Source organism: Pygocentrus nattereri, chromosome 14 (genome assembly GCF_015220715.1).
Source record: "Pygocentrus nattereri isolate fPygNat1 chromosome 14, fPygNat1.pri, whole genome shotgun sequence".
Classification (NCBI taxonomy): Eukaryota; Metazoa; Chordata; class Actinopteri; order Characiformes; family Serrasalmidae; genus Pygocentrus; species Pygocentrus nattereri.
In genome coordinates, this window is record NC_051224.1 from 24,490,243 (window position 1) to 24,510,174 (window position 19,932).

The following is a 19,932-nucleotide window of genomic DNA, read 5'->3' on the forward strand; positions in this document are numbered from 1 at the left end:
AATCAACAACATGTAGCTGCACATGTCACCCATCGTTGCTCACTAGCAGCTCAACACAAGATCCATAACGTTTCATACACAGAGACATGAATCAATATAAATTAACTTTTAAACTTCATACTATAGTAAATACATATACTTGAATGTTTTAAATTAACCCCTAGGGGTAAAAATTCTCTGTTTCTATATCTGTTTGTGTATCTTTTTGACCATCCAGCACAGAAAACCAGTTCAAACACTTTCTGAATCTGTAGAGTTGCCCTTTCCAAAAACACATAAATTGAACTGTGAGTGGAAAATGAGCAATGAAAAGTGCCATTCTCTCTAGCAATCTACTAAACCACCAGTGGGCCGCCTGGAAAACGGTGAGCAAAAAGCCAGTGGGCTGACAGCTTTGCCATTGTTGGGGCAACAGTGGGCCTACAGCAGATCATGTTGAAGTTATAAGGAATCTATCAGCCTGGACTGATTTTTGAATGAAGCACAATACAAGGTAGCCAGTCAGAACACAGCTTATTTACATATTGCTGCTCTCAGAACATCCAGTTCAGCCCAGTTCAGACACTTCCTGAATCTATAGAGTTGCATTTTCCATTCCATCTTATCACGAGATCCTACGAGACTCACAGCCGGAGTTATGAGCCTATGAAGAGGGCTGAGATACACGTCATCTGCCTCTTACTGTGTGGAACTGGTGGATTAGTGTGTCCATCTACATTTTGTATGAAACTGACCAGTGGATACTCAGGAAATCACTAAGGACTGCCCGTCACAACAGAAACCCTTCATTCTTCATTCAGTCCACATCGGAGACTCGTGTGAAGCAGCGTGCAGAGTTTACAGCTGCTGAAGCTGCTGCAATGAGTTTGGAAACATAGTGGTGAAGCTAACAGAGCATTTTGATATGAAACATATGAGGATCTTATTTTATGAGTTTAAGAAGTTGTGAACAAATCGAGAGAATGACAAACCACAGAGAGTTAAATCGCTTTTGAATTCTAATCAAGTTAAAATGTAAATATGAATATTTTCCCCCATCTGGTATATAAACTGCCCCTGATTCTCAGTCTGTATTGTTTACTAGACACATGACCACCATTAGAAATCATTACAGGTGTCTGTATACAGTGTGTATGACTGTTGTTCTTTAGCTATGCCTCTCGAATTTATAAGTTTTACAGACTTTTGTGTATTTGTTAGATATATGTTTAAGTTTTAGATCAAGATGCTTATTAATCAGCTCAAAGATCAATGTGTTAGTGTTAGCTAAATAATTCTCAACTTTTTCTCTCTCTTCTTGTCTCTTGGTCGTGGTTCAGGCTCTGGGTTTGTGTCTGGCCTCTTTTGGCCTGTTGGAGATGATTTATCTGCTGGTGAAGAGAAGCAGAGACATTGAGCATCAAATGGTGTTCCTCCTCAGCCCCATCATCCGCAGCCTCACCATGGTAATGCACTCTCCTCTCTCCTCTCTCCTCTCTCTTTATCCTCAACTTCTTTATCTCCTTAGACCATCAGTAGGTACAGACATCTTTTTCTCACTCCACTGTCTTAACTACATACACTACATATAAGTGCCATAATACCTAAATCCAATCAGTCTTTTGAAACTCTGATAATCATAGTTTTTAATCTTTAGAATCTTATTTTTCAGTAACTACTATGAGTTATTCAGTATCTACTGTGAATTATTCAGTATTCGCTATGGATTATTCACTTACCACTATAAATGATTAAGTATGTATTATGACGTATTCAGTAAGGACTATGAAGTATTCAGTACCTACTATGAATTATTTAGTAACTGCTATGAATTATTCAGTAACTACTATTAATTATTCAACATCTACTATGAATTATTCGGCAACTACTATGACATATTCAGTATCTGCTATGAATTGTTCAGCATCTACTATCTGCTATCTATTACTTCTGTAACTAGTACATCCTGAATAATTCATAGCAGATACTGAATAATTCATAGTACCTACTGAATAATGTATAATGGATACTGAATAATTCACAGTAAATACTGAATAATACATAGGGGAAACTGAGTAATTTATAGTGAACACTGAATAATTCATAGTAGATACTGAATCATTTATAGTAGATACTGAATCATTCATTGTGGACAGTGTTAGTAATTCCTCTGAAACTGATGTGTAAGTTCAGTAGTGATGAGTGTGAGACCCTCAGACAGATGGTCAGTGTTTAAAGAGTTAAGGATGTGTGTGTGGTCAATGGGGTCCTTTGAGAAACCCTGAAGATGTGGGATTCTTTAGGTTTAACAGTCTGAGTGAGGAGATTTCTCTGACCGCCGCAGTGCAGACTGACTGCTCTGTCCTAAAGGCATCAGAATAAATAAGTCTCTTTTACCTGTGGTAAAAGCACAGTCAGTAAGGCTGTTTGTGTGAATCTGACCAATCAGATTACTCTCTTCAGCAGCCTGGCACAGACTAAACACACAGCGTACTGTACACTGCCCTGTAGAACCAAACCCGAGACGTCCTGGACTGAGAGCTATCAAACCGAAACATCAATATACTCATGACTCACACGAGCGGCTAGAGAAACATTGGCCAACAGATAAATAACAGATTTGCCAAATATCAAACCTACACAGTTTATTTTAAAATGTGGTCGATCAGACAGGCAATGTTTGCTTCTCTGTTTGCTTCTCTGAAGGCAGAGGTCACAACTCAAATGTTAAGAAGATCCATTTTGTCCTTTCAACGAAAATCAGTCCACCTTGAGGGCCACAAAATTTAACGTCCATTTTACCATCTTGGCTGTAAATGTGTCTTAGTTTGTGCTTATGAACTACTGTAGACTAAAAATGTAATATGAACTAAAACACAGACATACTTTGCTTGGCTTCAAGCTTCAGCTCAGCTATAGCTGCTTTTCTCGCATCTCCAGCAGGAAACTTTTCCTCAAAAGTAGAACAGTTTCTGTAAAATGTCACTAAACATTTGATTAAGTTCCTTCTTATTCACCAGCTTTTTGTTTGAATTTTCCCGTTCCACCTTAAAAGGTGACTGAGGAGCCAAAATGTAACTGCTGCAGCATTTAAGATCGAACGGGAGATTTCCAAGACTTCAGTTTTGTGAACTTCTCAGTTTCTCACTGCAGATGAAACATATCACGAACCAGCTGGAGTGATTATAAACACAAAGAAGTCCATTCATCTCTAAATTATCGATGTTCATCTTAAATTTCTCTCTTTGTTGTTTCGTTAGCTACTAGCTGGGCGAGACTGTTGTCTGTGTTGCTGTGGTGACCAGCAGTCTGCGCTGATCTTTAGGGTTAAAGGGTGAATTAGCAGTTCTACATTAACTCCAGTGTTTAAGATCATTTACTGTTAAACTGTCAGAACAATCAGCAGAGCTTTATTTACTGTGAAGGAGGATTATTTTATTTTTACCTAGAAATCTGACTCTGCTGTGGAGCTGCAACAAGGCAGGAGAGGAGCCGACCCCTGGCATAGAAGGCCATGAGGGTTCTCCTCCACATTTAATCACAGTGTCGAAGGAATTCCTCTTTAATTAATCTCTATCAGACTTGATTATGTGGTTTCTGACACTGTATGACTCACTGTTATCTACTAATATCTCTATAAGTGTTAATATTTTTATATAGATTACAAAATGTTTTAAGTATGTGTGTGACCATACCTCTGTCCTCAGTTGTTAGCAGTTTTTGTGATCCACCTGGAGAGGATGAAGGGCTGCCGTTCTTCACTGTTCCTCTTCCTTTTCTGGACGCTGGCTGTGGTGTGCTCCCTGGTTCCTCTCAGAGCCAACATCCAGGCTGTCGTAGAGGAGGTGAGTAATACAGTAAAATATGGAAATACACTGATTTGAATATATTGCAATGCAAAACATTTGTGTAAACACATGGCCATGGGAAACATCTACCTATCTATCTATCTATCTATCTATCTATCTATCTATCTATCTATCTATCTATCTATCTATCTATCTATCTATCTATCTATCTATCTATCTATCTATCTGTCTGTCTTTCTACCCAATCTATCTATTTATCTTTCTGTCTCTCTGTCTGTCTGTCTGTCTGTGTAGACGTGTTGATGGAGTTTGTGCTCAGGCAGATGTTCTGTTTATGTATCCCATGTGTAGAGTGCCGTCTCCTCGGCTGAGACTGAAGCGATGTGGATATTTTCTTTTCATGGTAAACAGGTTTTTTTATAGCATCTGGTCTGAAAACTGCTCTTTGCCGGAGCTGATAAACAGTGTGGGGCAACGGGCGAGGCAGGCTCAAACCAGAAGCCACCAAATTAGAGCACAGAGACTGATAGGATATGTCCACAAGAGAACACGACAGCCAACACGTACACACTCTGCTGTCTCAGCATCTGAGGAATAAATTCATAGAGAGGAATGTGTCACAGCAGGATTTCAATCTATCACCATCACTATTTTCCATCATGAACATTCCAAATAAACTCAGAAGACTCGTGTAGGTTCTCTGGTGGGTCTGGATGGTAAATAAAATGTCTATATTTGTGTTGTAGTCATGGCAACCCCTGGTTCCCATCACCACCACTGTAAAGACATCTGAACCATTTGATACCAAACCGCTCTGAATCTCTCTGATTACACCTCACACACTGAATTATACAGAAAATTTGATAGACGTTCCTACCAGTTAGCATCATATAAGGCCCCACCTTCTTGTGTAAGTTTTGCAAATCTGATTTTGAACCTCAGCTCTGAATATTTGCATTAAAATTTTCAGGTTTACAGCCTTACTGTAAATAGGTCGGTCAGTTCATAAACATAAATAATGTGTGGGTCAGTCAGTGGTGTTGACGAAAGAGCTGCAGCAGTCCATTGTGGCTGACCAGACTCTGAATAAGCAACAGCAAGTCCAACAGCAAAAGTTTAATGAATGTTTATTTTGTTTTCTCAAAATAATAAGTCTCACCCAGACAGAGTTTCTCCGAGTGCGATGTCCGAATGAACAGTGTTTTTAAACACAGTATTCGCCACTGCGGTGCCCAAAGCGCTGATTCTGCTCATGCATGGCCGGCCTGAGTAAATGAGGCCTGTGTTTACATGACCTTACGCAAGCTGAAGCTGACCTACATTCTCCAAAAATTTTGGATAGTGTGTCAGAGCATGGATGGCCACCATGTGCAGGAAAACTCAGAGTCTCCCACATTTGGACTGTGGCCTTTATAAGGCTCAAGCTCAAGCAAAGCTAGTACCTTATTGCGTTTACAAGTGAATTCTGTTCCATTTTGTGTTCCAAGTTTTCTTGCGTACCATTCAGACTTAAAGCTACTGTTTTTAGCTATGCTATTGTACTTCAGACCATGTTGGTAGGTCACTGTGAGTCATACAGTGTCAAAAACCACATTATTAGAGACACTGAACATCTCCACACTTCACACAGTTAGAGGCATTTAGACATGCAATTAGCACCATGCTAATTGGTGTACACAAGCTTGTATTACATTAGCCTTATAACATTATTCTCCCTTTGAATAGGCTGCCTTGGCACTCAATAGCTTAAATGTGAATTTTATAGATTTCTCAAAATTCCTGCATAATTTGGTCTTTAGGGTATACAAATATATATATAGAGTGGTTTGGTGTGAAATGCTCAGAGTGGTGGTGATGGGCATTTTATTTACTATCCAAAACCACCAATGAACGTGTCTTCTCAGTTTACATGGAATGTTGATGTTGGTAAATAGTGGAAAATCTGAAATTATACGTTTTCTTTGAGGACTATTTTACCTGCGTGTTATGTATCCCTCCACCATGAATGGAGTTTAAGGCTAAAATCTTCTCTAAACTATCATAAAACAGTGTCTCAGTCATCAGGCAGTGAATTCATAATGTTTTGAAAGCGCCTGTTGGCCTTTACATTGTGTGTAAATTTCACGATGAATGGACCAAAAAAAACAGCCTAAAATGATTTGGAAAAAACTCCATTGGTTCCATTGACTTACATTAAAAGTAAAGTAGGTCTTTTCCTTCTTCTGTAAAGTTACAAGTTTTTGTTCTGACAACAGTGTTATTTCTCACTTTAGAGGATCAGTGATTTGTTAGTTGTATTAGCCTTATCATTCCAAAGTAAAGAGGAAAACTTTGGCCACCAACATGCGACTGAAGATCTGTTTGTTTACAGTGTTGACAGTGAACTTTATTTGTTAGTACTGTAGTGTTTTTGGGGGTTCAAGGTTCAGCCTGACTCTGCTGAATTCACAGTACTTTTTCTTCACTTCATTGCTACTTTTATTCCAGTAAAAGACCCAAAACTGAATAGCAAACATTGTCCAGACGCAACTCATTAATGAATAAACCAAGAGTAAAAGTGCAAAATGCCTGTTGAGGTGTGATCACTCCATACTGTCAGCCTCAGCAAGAACAGCTGAGTTTGAAAACACGAAGTCCTGAATCCAGCATGTGAGCCCAGGCCATATGAAGCCTTCCGGTGGTTAATAGAGGTCTGGCGAGATCCCTGAGGGGCCTTTCCTATGTATAGATGCCGTGACCGAGGCTGCTTATTAGTGTGCTATGCAGAGGCCATTCACAGGCATAAATACATACATGTGGCTGTTTGGGCTGCTGTGATTTACAGGAGCTCAGGAAGGATTTACTCAGTCATTAATCCTGACATGAGGCCACAGAGCATGACAAAGGCTTAGAGTGATATGCCAAATCAGCCAAAACGTACAGTACTGAGATTTAAAGCTGTTTATCTGGGCACTAAATGTTTATTTGCTCAGAAAACACTAGTAGTAGAATAAGTATGAATAATATTGAGACAACACACTCTTAAAATGATGGTTCAGGGATTCTTTAATAAAGAAAATGGTTCTATATACAACCGTGAACACTCAAAGAAACCTTGGCATGATCATTTGCATTGTGAATGGTTCTCCAGATTGAGAACCGTCTTTTAAGAGTGCAGAAGAAGCACTGAAGTATGTTACAACAGCTTTGAATGTGGCTCGGGCAATCAGAAGGTTCTATATGGAACCATGCACGGCATATTCTCTGTCAATCTGATGAACCATTTCACCAAAGGGTTCGTAGAGTGTTTTTGGTGCTATATAGAACCATTTTCTTTACTGAAGAAACTTTGAAGAACAATATTTTTAAGGGTGTGGTGATAAATAGTGGCTTCCAAACCTCTCTGCATGGCAGCCTGGTATTATCTGCATTTATCTTCCAATATCAGCTTTATCTGATCAGTACTTCTTTATGGTAAATCAGGAATGCTGGAATTTCATAAAACCATGTGTTTGCTGGAGGCATCAATGAGAAATCTGCAATTTGTTCTTCAGACTAGCTCACAAACTAGCTATTTTGTTAGAGTTTTTCTTTTACATTTTGCTGTATTTTTGCATATTTGCATTTATTTTCATTATATTTGGTGTTCTTAGAAGCAAAAACACACTTGTTGCCAATATAAATGGTTTCACACAATGTACTTACATGCACTTTTGTGCAGTTTACTATGCTGTCTGACGTTTGTTTCTTTAGCTTAGCACTGGAACTATGTTGCTAATGTAGCTAATAATAGAAGCTTGTCTATAACAGTTACCATCACGTTAACTGTACACTTGCTTCAAATTGTATTGAGCTGTTTAGTATCTTTAATAGACTTGATTATGTGGTTTCTGACATTGTCATTCCACAGACACGTGCATTTTTGTGTCCTTACAGATACACTATATTTCCAAAAGTATTCATTCGTCTGCCTTCACACGCACATGAACTTATGTAAGTAAGATCCCATTCTTAATCTACAGGGTTTAATATGATGCTGGCACCCCCTTTGCAGCTATAACAGCTTCAACTCTTCTGGGAAGGCTTTCCACAAGGAGTATGAGTGTGTTTATGGGAATTTTTGACCATTCTTCCAGAAGTGCATTTGTGAGGTCAGACACTGATGTTAGACAAGAAGGCCTGGCTTGCAGTCTCCGCTCTAATTCATTCCAAAGGTGTTCTATCAGGTTGAGGTCAGGACTCTGTGCAGGCCAATCAAGTTCTACCACACCAAAACCCAGCTCCTGAACAAGAATCCCACACCATAATCCCCCTCTACCAAACTTTACACTTGGCACAATGCAGTCAGACAAGTATCGTTCTCCTAGCAACCGCCAAACCCAGACTCATCCATCGGATTGCCAGATGGAGAAATGTGATTCGTCACCCCGGAGAACACATCTCCACTGTTCTAGAGTCCAGTGGCGGCGCTTTACACCACTGCATTCGAAGCTTTGCACTGCACTTGGTGATGTAAGGCTTGGATGCAGCTGCTTGGCCATGGAAACCCATTCCATGAAGCTCTCTACACTGTTCTTGAGCTAATCTGAAGGCCACATGAAGTTTGGAGGTCTGTAGTGATTGACTCTGCAGAAAGTTGGCGACCTCCATGCACCATGTGCTTCAGCATCCGCTGACCCCACTCTGTCATTTTATGTGGCCGACCACTTTGTGACTGTCTTGTCGTTGTCACTTGTCGTTCCCAATCACCTCTACTTTGTTATAATATCACTGAATTACCTCAGAATAGGTAATGCTGGTCTGGTGCTGGTTGACCTGACCAAAATACAACATAATGCTGTTTTTGCTGGTGAACAGCTCTGCTGGTCTGTGCTAGTTTCTCTTGCAGGTGCCTTCAGTTTGCTAAGTGTTTGGGCATAAGCCTCCATTGCTTGTTAGCTACATTTATCTAATAGCTTTAGTGCTAAAACTAAAGAAGCAAACTTCAGACACAAAAACATGATCAACTACATTTGTGTGCATTTGATTTTTCACCAAACTCTTAAGAGGAGAAAGGGAGCAGGCAGAAACATTATTATTGGGACACTCCCCGTGCTAGCCACTGGTTAGCTCGGTTTGCCAGACCCTGGAGGCGGTGCAGTGTGGTGAGCTGCAGTGGGCGGCTGCCTTCTGATCATTTTTGAGTTTGGTTTCTTCCGACACCAGGCGGAAAACAGCGGGCAGATATGGCTCTACAGGAAGCGTGTGGTTTCTGTGGTGAAGGCCTTTCCATTCTGTCTGTGCCAGTGCTGGGTTATGCGTCGTCTACATTAGTAAGCTGGTTTTGGTGTCGCCTCCTGATGCTGATTTTTACTTTTAGAGATACTGACATATAACAAAAGCTTAGTTCACTGTAATGTGTGTCATTGACTGGGAGATTCCGATTGTTTTAAAGAGTTCAAAATTCTTCAAACAATACATTGCACTTCTGGTAGATGCTAACTGCATTTCGTTGCCATGTACTTGTAATGACAATGACAATAGTAATGACAATAAAGTTGAATCTATCTATCTATCTATCTATCTATCTATCTATCTATCTATCTATCTATCTATCTATCTATCTATCTATCTATCTATCTATCTATCTATCGTAAATTTCCTATCTTTAAATGTGCTGTCTGTGTGGTTAATGTTTACACTGCTCTGCAGCAAATCCATCATCAATACTGTGTCTGATCCACTCGTACCAGAACTATACACACTAACACATCACCAGCACCACGTCAGTGTTGCTGCAGTGCTGTGAATGATACACCACCCAAATAATAGCTGCTCTGTGAGGGTCCATGGGGGTCCTGACCACTGAAGAACAGGGTAAAAGGGAGCTAACAAAGTATCAGAGAAACAGATGGACTACAGTCTGTAACTGTAGAACTACAAAGTGCACCTATATAGTAAGTGGAGCTGATAAAATGGACAATGACAATAGAAACAAGGAGGTGGTCATAATGTTATGCCTGATCGGTGTGTACACCAGCAGTGCTTGCCGTTCAGCAGCGTGATGGTTCTGTAGTTGTGTGGTGTGATTAAATGGCTAATATGCTGTAGAATGACACAGTCTGGATGTCTCTCTGTTGCAGGGCTTTTCGGAGGACTCTCTGCGGTCTGTGGCGTTTTTCGCCTGCTTCTCACTCCAGCTGGCTCAGCTCATACTGAGCTGCTTTGCTGACCAGCGTCCAGGCGCTCTGAAGCCGGTCTGTGTGAAGGTATTGAGATATTCAGTCCCTTTAACTCTGTTCGTCTGCTGAAATTCAGAAATAATTCCGTCTTATTGAGCTGCTAACATATCTGTCCCTCAAACAGAACCCATGTCCAGTTGAAGACGCTTCGTTCTTGTCTAAGATCCTCTTCTGGTGGTTCAGCGGGTGAGTGGATGTTGCTCATTCTTCAGGTCTAATTTGAGGAGACAAGAACACAAACAAAAAAGCATACAAGGAGTCACACTTGGATCTCGCAGCCTTCCATACTGGTGCAGCTGAAATGCTCAGTGGTGGAAGAAGTACACAAACCCTGTACTTGAGTTAGAGATACTCAAGGTAAAATACCATTCTAGTAAAAGTAGAAGTTCCTCACTTTAGACCTCCACTTGAGTAAAAGTACAAAAGTATTTGTCTTCAAATGTACTTAAGTATCAGTAAAAGTACTATAAGATTCATTATGACTTTAATGTCCTGTTATCATTTTTATAACTAGACTCGCTTCATGAACTCATTTTAGGTGAAAATCCTCCAGCGTCTCTCTTGGTAAACCAGTCTTTTAATAGAACGTCATTAATTAGTGACGCTGACGTCTATTAAAATGATCATAAGTACAAAACACTGAAGGTAAACAGTTTCCATCAGGGAGAACCGAGTGGCTCTAAAATCACTTTTTACACACAAGCAAAGTTTCAGTTTAAGATTTATTTACAACTTAGTTACAAGTTTAAGTTTAATAAAAACTGGCTTTAAATTCAGGATCACAGATGAGCTCCTTTACTATGTTGATCTGTAGGTCTCTGTTCATAAACATAAACCAGCCCAGACTAATTTACTATAAAATGAAAGTGTTTGTATAAATTCAGTAAAAAGCCGCGTCAGTCACGACTGCATATGTGTCCATATTTCTATATTGTGCTCTATTTACACAAAGTTAGGTTAGTTCATCATTTATGTTGAATACACACACATTTTCTAAACTGCTTCTCCCTCAGGGTGGGGGGGTGGGGGGCTCTGGAGCCTATACCAGCGGTCATTTGGCAGAAGGCAGGATACACCCTGGACAGGTCTTATGTTGAATAGATTCTTCCAAAGTTTTACGCTGCTGCGATGACGTTGAACCGTGTGCTGCACTGGGTCGGTTTGACCAACAGGTCAAAACAAGCTCAAAACAAAGTGACCGCTGTGCCCTGATTGGTGTTCTTGCTTTGAGCTTCTTTCATTTTAACATGTTACGTTTTTATACACACAGAAACCAAAAGGAAGGACAGATTTCTCAAAATATAGTGGAGGAAAAAGTCAGATATTAGACTCTGAAATGTAGTGGAGTGAAAGTAAAAAGTCGCCCACAGTGGAAAAACTTCAGTACAGATACATGAAAAAACTACTTAAGTACAGAAACCAATTACATTTACTTAGTTACTGTCCGCTACTGGAAATGTTTGACTTTACAGCTGATTTTCTCAATATGGGATTAAATGTTTGCACTTTGATTTTACAATATGACCGTAGAAATCTGAGAGAACCTATTATTTCTTTATCTTTGAGTGTAGCCTAGTTTTAACTACACTCTTAAAAAGATGGTTCTTTAAGAGTTCTTCAGTAAAGAAAATGGTTCTTTAGATTGATGGAAAATGTGCATGAATGTGCTACAGACAGTTCTACATAAAACCTTTTTGAAAAGGCTTTCCTACAGCACCCAAAAGGGTTCCTCTCTTGTTACAATTTGCTTGACAGCAAAGTTGTGTGTACAACAACATCTCAAATTCAAATCATAGTAAAATATCTCCTCTTCTACACTCTTAAAAAAGATGCTTCTTCAAGGGTTCTTTAGGAAAGAAAATGGTTTTAAATAGAACCATGAACACTCAAAGAACCTTTTGCATCATGAAAGGAATCTTCAAACTGATGGATAAAGTGCTGTAGATAGTTCTATATAGAACCTTTATGAAAAGTGCACCAAAAAAGGGTTCTTCTATTGTAACAAGCTTGTATTGTAACAACAGAAGAACCCTTTTGGATGGTATATAGAATTATTTTCCAAAAGGTTCTATATAGGACCCTACCCTTTCATGATGCCAGGTGCCCTTTAGTCATGCAAAAAGTTCTATGAGTGTTCAGGTTCGATATTGAACCATTTGTTTTACTAAAGAACCCTTAGAGAACCTTCTTTTAAGTGACCTTTTGAGTGTCAAAGAACATCTAAGGTATGTTACAACAGCTTTGAATGTGGCACAGCCAATCAGAAGGTTCTAAATAAAAACCATATACAACATGTTCTCCGACAATCTGAAGAACCATTTCAAGAGTTCTTTGAGTGTTCATGGTTGTATATAGAACAGTTTTCTTTACTAAAGAATACTTGAAGAACCATCTTTTTATGAGTGTAGGTAACAGCACAACTGAGAAACGAGAATATACAGACATACAGATGTAAATTAATCAAATAAAATAAAAAATAGTTTAATATCATTTTAACACTTTTTAATATTTAGTATAATTTATTATATTGAAGAAAATAGGCACCACATTTCTTCAGTTAAATATTAAGAAAATATGAGAAAAGAAGTTAAAAAAGGGGTCTTGAAATCTAAAATTAATTAGTTCAATATTTATTTATCATTAAAAACTATGATTATTAATTGTAACCCCACCTAATTTTCAAAGACCACCACAAAAACACACAATTTTCTGGCTTGTTGCACACAAGATGCACACTTACAGTCATTATAAAACACTTATTACACATTTAATATGGAATTAATGCAATTATAAATAATAATAAATTGTTTTATGATTAGCTTGAATTTATTTAGGGGCTCGAACACTAATAATGCTTTAACTCTTTTATGTTGATGTGTTTATGTGTTAAATTAACACTGAAATACATACATTATAATACCACTCAGTGCTTTACGGAGTCATAACAAATAAAACACAGCGTAATGTAATGTGTGTGTTATGCTCAGGCTGGTGGTGAAGGGCTACCGGTCACCTCTGACAGCTGAAGACTTGTGGTCACTGAGGGAAAAGGACACGTCAAAGAAGATTATCAGTGATCTGGAGAGAGAGTGGAGCATGCAGTGCGCCAAACTGCAACAGTAAGACTCCTCGTTCTTCCACATCCACCTCACCCTCAGCTCCTTTCATCACATTAACCCTCCATGATCTGAATGTTCCTCATCAGGCGTAACATTCTGACCACCTCCTTGTTGCTACTCTGTTTATCAGCTCCACTTACTGTATAGCTGCACTTTGTAGTTCTACAGTTACAGACTGTAGTCCACCTGATTCTCTGATACTTTGTTAGCCCCCTTTTACCCTGTTCTTCAGTGGTATGGACCCCCATGGACCCTCACAGAGCAGGTACTATTTGGGTGGTGGATCATTCTCAGCACTACAGTAACACTAACTAAATGTCGTTGATAATCTTTTGAGTATCACCAGAATGTTTGTAAGTAGTAGTTCTGGTCCTAAAATCTGATTAACTGAGCAGCTGCCCTTGCAAAATCCACAAAATTTATGCACAGCTACGCCTGTAAACTGTAAAACTGTAGTATAGTCCAAAAAATGTTAATTCAGTCTCTTACACACTTGTCTGTGTTTCAGTCATAAGTTGTGTCAAACCCAGGCTGATTCACAAACGGCTCCTTACTCCCTAAATAGTGTTCTATCTATGAAAGTTTAGAAATTCTAGCCTTTACAGTCAAACAGTGCATCATGTATCGACTGTGGATGTGTCTGAGTCCCAACTGGTGCTTTACACCACTGTAATCGATGCTTTGCGTTGCGCTTGATGATGTAAGGCTTGGATGCAGCTGCTCAGTAATGGAAACCCATTCCATGAAGCTCTCTACTCTGTTCTTGAGCTGATCTAAAGGCCACATGAAGTTTAGAGTTTAGTGATTGACTCTGCAGAAAGTTGGTGACCTCTGCGCACTATGCTCCTCAGCATCCACTGACCCCACTCTGTCATTTTAAGTGGATGACCACTTTGTGACTGAGTTGCTATAATTTCCAGTCACTTCCACTTTGTTATAATACCATTGACAGTTGACTGTGGAATATTTAGTACTGAGGAAATTTCATGACTGGACAGGTGGTGTCCGATCACGGTACCATGCTGGAATTCACTGAGCTCCTGAGAGCGACCCATTCTTTCACTAATGTTTATAGAAGCAGTCTGCAGGCCTAGGTGCTTGGTTTTGTGTTTGAATTCAATGATTTGGATGGGTGAGTCAAAACGTTTGCCAATATAGTGTATGTTCATTGTTATATGACAACAAGCTTAACAATGAATGAAATTACTACAATAAACAGCGATAGCTGACTGAACATTCTCCTCATTCAGTGATCCAGGAATACTTGTTTGTGCCAATTATTACTAATACTAACAAATTCTTTTCTGAAAAATTGTGTATTATTTTCATATTTCATGTTGGCCACCATGTTATAAAAACAATAAGCCGCTGGAGGCTGTGCGTTACTGTGGTTTTATTATGGGAAGGGTATTCTTAAACACAGCATGAAGCTCGGTAACACATGACTTCTTGTGGTTTATTGCTTTAGTAGATAATCTATAGGAGACTGTCCAAATAAAGTGTGAGCAATATTTTCTACATCATTCTCATATAAGTACAATTATATCCTACTGAAGGATACTTGGGCCGAACAATGTCACCCGATTAGAACCTGAATGCTGTGTTTGTCCGTGTCCAGGAAGGAGAGATGTGAGAATGTGAAAGCTCTGGGCTGCAGGATCACAGAACAGACTCAGCTGCTTCAGAAACTGCGACAGGAACAGAGTTCTGGTTTCCTACTGCTCCGCACTCTGGCCAGAACCTTCGGGACTTACTTCCTGTCTGGGACGCTCTGCCTTATCATCCATGACGCCTTCATGTTCTCCATCCCGCAGGTGCTGAGGTGAGGCAGGAGCAGAAATCCTTGTTTTACCTTGGATATCGATGACCTGCTGGTCTGTGCTGGGTTTTCTAGCAGGGTTAAACTCGTCCAGTCTCACAGCTGTTGCTCCAAAAGAAGGCATTTGTCAGCAAAGCATGGACGGGTCAGTTGGGAGAGAAATAAAGTGACGTCTATGTTGAAAACCCAAGCTAATGTACTGAGTAACCCAACGTAAACCAAAGGTTAACACACATGTGAGGCAGTCAAATACAGTGCCTGTGTCCTCACTGACCTCTCTGGGAGACTGAGCTCCAGCAGTCAGTCACATGTAAAACAGCCCTTTCTGGTGCAGTAAAGGCACACATGGCCTCTGTTATTTCCACCCCACTGCACATTAGGCAGCATCACAGCCTCTGTTAGCCACACCAGCCTGAAAGTGGCAGCAGGCCAGACTGCCAGCTGGTACTGCCAAGAGCCGAATGAGCTAAAGCAGCTGTGGTGAGCCTGGCAGCCCATAAGAGTTGCTGCCAAACGTGAGCCACCAGTGCAGTGGCCTTCTTTGCCCTCTGCAACACCCACACGTGGTGGGAAAATGCTTTCTGGACAACCGCAGTCAGGCTAAGAGGATTATGGTCCAGTTTGGTTCAGTCCCATTTGTACAGCAGCAAAAAATATATGCATAAATTATGTGAAGTTCAGCCACCATGACTGAGTTTCAAAACGTGCAGTCTGTACTGTCCATGTAGGGAAGCTAAGCAACAATAAATAGCTCATTTTGAATTTATATCACAACCACAAACACATTTGCATATGACCAGCCATTCAGCCTACAGCAGTTTAGCCACAGCTTTTAATTATGTTCAGGTGGTTCTCCTCAAAATCTCTAAATCTTCTTAATGTTGTCAGTATCACTGTATTTATTTCGTCCCACAGTCTGCTGCTGGGCTTCGTGAGAGACGAAGACGCCCCCTTGTGGAAAGGTTACCTGTTCGCTTTCACCATGTTCCTGCTGTCCTGCCTGCAGTCCCTCTTCAACCATCAGTACATGTATGCCTGCTTCACCGTGGGCATGAGGGTCAAGACTGCTGTCATGGGCCTCGTCTACAGGAAGGTACCTCCACCTGTCTGTATAGAATCAGGTGTGGTCATTAGTGTTTGTGTGGGGCACTTCTTTAACAGCTACCTTTATCTCCTCTCAGTCTCTGGTGATCAGCAGTGCCGCTCGCAGGACGTGTACGGTGGGTGAGATAGTGAACCTGGTGTCTGCCGACACACAGAAGCTCATGGACTTTGTTGTCTACTTCAACGCTGTCTGGCTGGCGCCTATTGAAATTGGCCTGTGCCTCTTCTTCCTTTGGCAGGTGATATACATCTGTCTAATAGTTAAAAAAAAAAACACCTTCCATTAAAAGTATTGTTACTTATGTGAAATAATGACTGCAGTGAAATAAAATGTACATTTTTGAAAAAACAACTTTAGTAGAACAAAAGTAGCAGCTCAAAATGCTCTAGCTAAATTAAATATTTTGTTCATTATTTTAAAGTGGAAAGAAGTAAACACAACCTATGCAGTGAATTGTTTTAAAAAAAAATCTGCAAATGTTAATGCGATCTTAAATCATTTTAAGCTGTCTTGCATGCATAGCATGTTTAACTTCCACACACAGATTTTCAATGATGTTCAAATCAAAGGATTGTGAGGGCCAACAGCTTCAGCCTGTTTCGTGCAATAGTTCATACTGGATTTTGAGGGGTGTTGTGGATCATTGTCCTGTTATGGAAGGTCGTATCTTTTTAGCTTCACTTTCTTGCATGAACGCTGGAAACCATTCTTCCGTCTGCCTGTGAAGTGGTTCATGTGCTGCCAGTTGCCACACAAGCTCAAAGCATAATAGATCTGCCTCCATTAAGAGTTGGCAGGGTGTTCCTTTCATCAGATGCTTGTGTTCTTCTCCAAACATGCCTCTGGTGATTGTAGCCAAAGAGTTCAATATTTGTCTTCCTCAGTCCACAGAAATTGTTTCCAGAATACATCTGGTTTATCTAGATGTTTTTGCATATGTCAGACATAGATTTTTGTGATGAGATTGCAGGTAATGTTTCCTTCTGATGTGATAAGTTGCACCACCGCTTATGTGTCAGCTAACCCTTCCCGCAGGTCGTTTGCTGTCATATGTCATATTCAGCTCCTGAACTACTTTGCTTTGCCTTTCTAGCCAGCATATGAGCAGCTCTATCTTTGAGCAGAGTTCTCTTGATCTTCCAGACCTTACCTTGAATTCCACAGTTCCCCTTAACTGCCATTTCTTAATGACTTTTCAGACAAATTGTGTTTTCATGTCTTTTCGTATTGTTCTCCTGCTTTCTAGGCATCAAATAGCTTCATTTTCAGATCCTCAGCCAGCTGTTTAGAAGAGCTCATGGTTGTTGAGTGTTAGCAAGAGGTTTACAGACTTAGAAAATGTATTACTCTCAGCTGATGAAAATCTTGACCTGCCTAACCAGTCCTAACAAGGCAGTTAAGACCTAATGAGTTCAATGAGTACTGAGAAGGGAAGGAACTGTCCAAATTTTTGCACGTCACAATCATTGTTGTATTTTTTCTATTTTTAAATTAACTGTGTATTAACATTTGAAGGAAAATTATATTTTTTATTATTTTGCTGCTATAATTGTGTTAACATCGTTTCACTTGAAAAATAAGAAAAGAAAGATAATGGGCAAACTTTTGTAACGGCCAGACTTTTGCATGCAACTACATTTACATACTGACCAACAGTAAAAGTGCAGTGTAAATAGTACATACAGAATCAGCACAGGTGCTTTGAGGCTGAAATTGGCTTCTTATTTAAAATTTTTTGTTCCACCTTAAATGGTGCAGCTAATACATTCTGGCACCTGAGTGTATGTAGTTTTTCACAGAGCTGTAAATATTGACCTTTTTCTCATTTCCGTCCACATTATAGCACCTGGGTCCATCTGCTTTGGCCGGAATCGCCACGGTCATCTTCATCTTCCCTCTAAACGGCCTCATCGCCAAGATGCGGAGTAAACTTCAGGTACAATTCATGCTGCTCTATTTAGCCCAACATTGTATCCGTTTTTAGTTTGTCCTGCGGCATCAGTGGCTGTTAATCCACAGGACTGCAGCTTCCAGCCGCGCTACAGCTGTTTCTGTTCAAACAGGGAAAGTGGCTAAAATGTGTGGGCAGCACCTACATGTCTGCTGCTCTGATGCCTCTAAGTTACACACATGGAAATCGACCACAGATGGTTTCCCACTGCCATAAAAGCAGAATTCCTTCATTTGCTTTGTCCCTAAGTCAGAATAACAAGTGCTAGGCAGTGACAAACACTTTTTTTGGCCTTGTAAACAGAATGTACCTTCTTGACCTCCATTTTTACATGTAAAAGTGGTCATATGGACCATATGGAGTTTAATGGTCAATGTGTTTATAATATAAAATGCTGAAGGATGAGCTCTGTTTTACATCATGCTGATCTATAAAAATGGAAAAACATCATATCTAAAAACTTTAGCAGCAGCAATATTGAAGCCTGAAATATCTCAGCATCTTGTGTCTGCATATTAGCACACTCAATGGCCACTTTATTAGAAACACACACCTTGTGCGTCCACTCACTGGCCACTTTATTAGAAACACCTACCTTGTGATTTTATTTGCTGGCCACTTTCTTAGAAACACTTACCTTCAGCTTCCACTCACTGGCCACTTTTTTAGAAACACCCATCTTGTGCTTCAACACACTTGCCATTTTATAAGAAACACCTAACTTGTACTTTGTCACTGGCCACTTTATTAGAAACACCTACCTTATACTTCCACTCTCAGGCCACTTTATTAGGAACTTCCACTCACATGTAGGTTGACCAGGGAAGCCCAAACTTTTGCATATGACTGCAGTTCTGTTCTGAATTAATGAAAAGTAATGAATAAATGTCTTTACCTGCATTCAGGAGGTCCAGATGAAGTACATGGATGGACGTATAAAGCTGATGAATGAGATCCTGAGTGGGATAAAGATCCTGAAGTTCTATGCCTGGGAGAAGGCCTTCAAGGAGAGGGTTCTGGGATACAGGGAAAATGAGCTGAAGGCCCTGAAAAAGTCTCAGATCCTTTATTCAGTGTCCATTGCCTCCTTCAACTCCTCTACTTTCCTGGTACAATGTCTACATTAATCACTCTGTTATAACAGCTGCAGTATTTAAACCTTAATGATCTATAGTGACAGCTGTGTGCCAAAATCATGGACTGCTCTTCATTTTTAATTTTTAAAATTACAGGCATTCTACAGCCATTAAGTACAAGTTATTCATTTGTCATGAGATATTTCTGAGGAGATTAGATAGTTACAGTGAAAATGTGCCTCCTAACGACCACCTGGAACACCTGGTACACACTAAAACAGTCTTAATCAGCTAAACAGTGCTTAAAGAGAGGAGAGGAGAAAAGCAAGTTCACATTTATGGGTCTGAAAGAATGTGTAGTTGTCAAGATGCTCTTACTGGGAAAAAGACTGTTCAACCAGCTTCTAAGAATCAACTTTGGAGGTATGTCTGCAGATTTTTTGAGGAACTGAAAGTGAGTCTCCTGAAAAGAATGGAAGCTGGAATAAAGGTGAAGAGTGGCACACTAAACATTCACACAGCTGAGAATAGATTTAGTTGTGATGTAATTGTCAGTTAAATATATGTGTCCTGATTTTTTTCCTGACACTGAAAAACTGGAAGTAAATGAAGAGTGGCCTCTGGCTTTTGCACAGTATTATTAAATTATGACTGTAATAATTAAAGTTATATTCAAATTATATTCTGTATGCACAGCACAATACAGCTTAGAAAATATCATTTCAGTGGATTATGGTACATTTATGTTCCCTGACTAAAGGTACTGAGATGGACCCTTGAACCACCCCAGGAACGAGAGGGGCACTGACCCAGTGTCAGTCTAGTACCTTTACTTCTGAGAGAGAGCAAAACAAAGCTGTATGCATGACAATTT

General features: G+C 39.9%; 1 protein-coding gene across 1 annotated transcript in view; it reads left to right on the forward strand.

Annotated features, from left to right (window-relative positions):
- LOC108437999 (multidrug resistance-associated protein 1-like) overlaps positions 1-19,932 on the forward strand; it is a 78,763-nt gene that overhangs the window by 21,702 nt on the left and 37,129 nt on the right. The window contains exons 3-12 of the mRNA XM_017715471.2: positions 1,320-1,445; positions 3,687-3,824; positions 9,890-10,015; positions 10,113-10,174; positions 12,976-13,107; positions 14,726-14,929; positions 15,842-16,019; positions 16,108-16,269; positions 17,875-17,967; positions 18,888-19,091. Of these exons, the coding sequence (XP_017570960.1) occupies positions 1,320-1,445; positions 3,687-3,824; positions 9,890-10,015; positions 10,113-10,174; positions 12,976-13,107; positions 14,726-14,929; positions 15,842-16,019; positions 16,108-16,269; positions 17,875-17,967; positions 18,888-19,091 (1,425 nt within the window). The remainder of the gene's footprint in view (positions 1-1,319; positions 1,446-3,686; positions 3,825-9,889; positions 10,016-10,112; positions 10,175-12,975; positions 13,108-14,725; positions 14,930-15,841; positions 16,020-16,107; positions 16,270-17,874; positions 17,968-18,887; positions 19,092-19,932) is intronic.